General features: G+C 36.1%; 1 protein-coding gene across 2 annotated transcripts in view; it reads left to right on the top strand.

Moving 5' to 3' along the window:
• The window catches only part of LOC106869329 (spatacsin), a 110,830-nt gene that overhangs the window by 99,097 nt on the left and 8,687 nt on the right, over window positions 1-3,046 (top strand). For both annotated transcript variants that reach the window (XM_052974099.1, XM_014915038.1), the window contains exon 42: window positions 1,238-1,389. In XM_052974099.1, the coding sequence (XP_052830059.1) occupies window positions 1,238-1,389 (152 nt within the window). The remainder of the gene's footprint in view (window positions 1-1,237; window positions 1,390-3,046) is intronic.

Genomic DNA, 3,046 nt, shown 5'->3' with positions numbered 1-3,046 from the left:
ATATAGGATGCCTCAAAAAAATTATACTTACATTGAATGATTATTATCAAATCAGCAATTATTAAAATCATCAACATCTAATGTCAGTTTTCTACACCTAGTTCCATAGCTTGGTTTCTGTTACTGGATGTCTTTCCTAATGCCAACCACTTTACAGTATCAACTATGTTCTTTTTACATGGCACCATTACCAGTGCTTTGTAAGTGACACCAGCATCAATGCTTTTTATGTAGCACCAGCATTTCATTTTCAAAATTTAATAGAACCTAAAGACATAATTTATTCTTTTTTATGAATGTCATTTTTGAAACTGATGACTGTTCTGGTCCAAGCACTGCTGATAAGTTTTAGTGATGGAATTGCAAACATCAAAATATATTTTGTTGAGTATTTGTGTATATTCTTGTTCAGTAGATACCCTCAATTTGTTAACTGTTGCTAGTTATATACTGCAAACTTTCTCTTCTTAGTATCCCCATAAAAGAAGTGTAATGATGTGAAGTACAGTGAATGTAGATGGTATTCTTCTTTGTCCATTCCACCTGTTTGGCAAAATCTTGTGAAAGTATGTCCTTTAGGCCCTTACGTTATTATGGTAGTGTAGGGATGCTGCATCTTGTTGGAAATAAAACTCCAAATCTTCAAACTCCTCTTAAAAGATTGTTGCAGCAAGTTCAACTAAATGGGACAAGTTACAAGTAACATCAAAATGGTTTTATATACATCATACTGTAACTTCTGGTAAATTAACTCGATGTTCCTCCATAATTGCAGATTCTTAGGTCTCCAGTAGTTGTAATTGTGGTGGTTAATTAAGCTATTTAATTTAGATGTAGCCCCATCACTCCAAACAATCTTTGTTGGAAAATGTGCATCTTCTACACATCTTGCCAAGTACCACTCTGCAGTTTATCTTCTTTTTTTTTCATTCCATGGAATTTACTTGGATTCCACTATGTGTGTGTGTGTGTGTGTGTGTGTGTGTACACACACTCATATACAAAGAAATTCTTTTAGTTGCCATCTACCAAATCCACTTAGAAGTGTTTGGTCAACCTGCAGCTTAATAGGAGAAGACTCATGCCTTAAGTAGCATGCAATGGGGCTGAAACTAAACCATGTAGTTGGGAAACAAGCTCGTTTACCATAGAATCATGCTTGCACCCATATATATAAAATCATTGTGATCATCATTTGCATCTCCAGTTGTTACATATTATTGCATTTATTCCTCAGGCATTGATTGTTAGTGAGGCTTACAATAGAAATGCAGTTTGGAGTGAAGCACTTTGTAATCGCATCATTATTCATGGAGACTTTCGCTACCTGCAAGATTTGAAAGCCTATATTCGACTGAATCCTTCCCTCATTATTGATACCATTGACAGGTATGCTATTTTATTAATCCTTTCATTTTGTAGAATTGACAGTTGATATTGCCTGATCATTTTAAAAGTTAGAGTGGGTGGGGGGTAAACATTTTCAGTCTCTCTCTGTTTAGTGAGATTAGTAAAGTTCAAACATCTGTAAGTTGATGTTTGCACTAAAAAATATGGGTAAGGTGGTATTTTCAGAGCATTAAGGAAAGCATTTATTGCAAGACCTGAAAAGTAAAAAGATAGTAGGGACAAGGCGAGGTTTTAGGTGTAGTTCATTTACAGCTTACCAGTTGAGAAAAGCAGAAACTGTTCCAGTATCAATTGGCAGAGTGGAGAAATAGTGGGTAATGTAAGCAGTTTCCAATATAGGTTGTAATTGATTTTTTGTAATTGGTCAGGGCTGAATCCTTTTCTGACTATAAATATGAAACCTAGTGCTTAGAATGCAATTTCAGCAATGTTACATATATATATATTGGAAGGTTTGGAGGTGATGTACAGAAATTGTATTATAGAAAAAAACTTAAGGTACTCAGAAATCTGGATGTTTGTACATTTACAGATTTTTATTAATGTCACATGCTTTATAAATTAAATAAAGCGCTTTTCACCGAATCATGTAGGATTTTCAAATTATTTTGAGCCCACCTTGCGGTGGGGTCTCTTTATATAGTTTTATTGAGTGTGTAGGGGTGGAGAGAGAGAGATATATAGGATAGTAAGAGAGGGTGAGGAATGGAGGGAAAAGTGAGAGAGAGAGAGTATGTGTGTGTGAGTGTGTGTTTTTTGTGTTGGTGTGTGTGTCTGTGTGTGTGTGTCGATGGGAAAGAGAAAAGAAGAAAATTGTGTTCATAGCTGGTTAGTTCTTTTCAATGATAAGTTTATTTTTGGCCTTTTAAAGAAATGGCAAAAGCAGGTGTGATTGTTTTGAAGAAGTTGTTTTTCAAAAAGAATCTTTGGTGTCATTGTCTAGTAGGAGAGTGTGGGTGCGTTTTTGTGTGTGTGTGTGCATGTGCATGTGTGTCTGTGTGCATGCGTGTGTGTGTGTGCCTGTGTATTTGAAAGGTGTGTCAGTGGGAAGAGGAGGGAAGAAGAAGATTCTGTTTACAGTTTACAGTTGGTCAGTTCCTGCAGTGACAAGTTTATTCTTGGCCTTTTTTGAAAAAAAGAAAAAGAAAAATGGCAAAACCAGATGGTATTCTTTGGTATCATTGTCCAGTGGTAGAGAGTGTGTGTGTGTATGTATGTGTGTGTCTGAAAGGAGTGTAAAAGGGAAGGAAGGAATTGTGTCTATATCTATACAGCTGGTTAGTTCAAAAAAGTTAGCAGAGAAATATGAGAACCTAGGTAACTGGATTCAATTCTAGTTGGTACAAAAATGTCCCACTATCTGGGTTTCTTGCCGTTTTTTTAGGCTCTGTTGTTCCAAAGTTGAAGATCCTAGATGGGTTGTGATCTTCATGTTTCAGCCATTCAGTTTTGGTGAGAATTTTGCTATGAAGTATTTCTCCATATTTTTCCTGAAGGAGGTATCGTTTCTTGAGCATTTATAGAAGGGAAAGATCTTAAATTTTCCTTCCCCACATGTTCCTAGGTGTTCACTCAGTGGAATTTTCCGTAGTTCCTCCTGTCGGACATGTTGTCGGTGAATTCTGGCTTGTTAACA

This window comes from Octopus bimaculoides, chromosome 17 (assembly GCF_001194135.2).
Source record: "Octopus bimaculoides isolate UCB-OBI-ISO-001 chromosome 17, ASM119413v2, whole genome shotgun sequence".
NCBI classification, from domain to species: domain Eukaryota; kingdom Metazoa; phylum Mollusca; class Cephalopoda; order Octopoda; family Octopodidae; genus Octopus; species Octopus bimaculoides.
The sequence above is the reverse complement of the archived record's forward strand: the minus strand, read 5'-3'. Positions and strand labels throughout refer to the sequence as shown.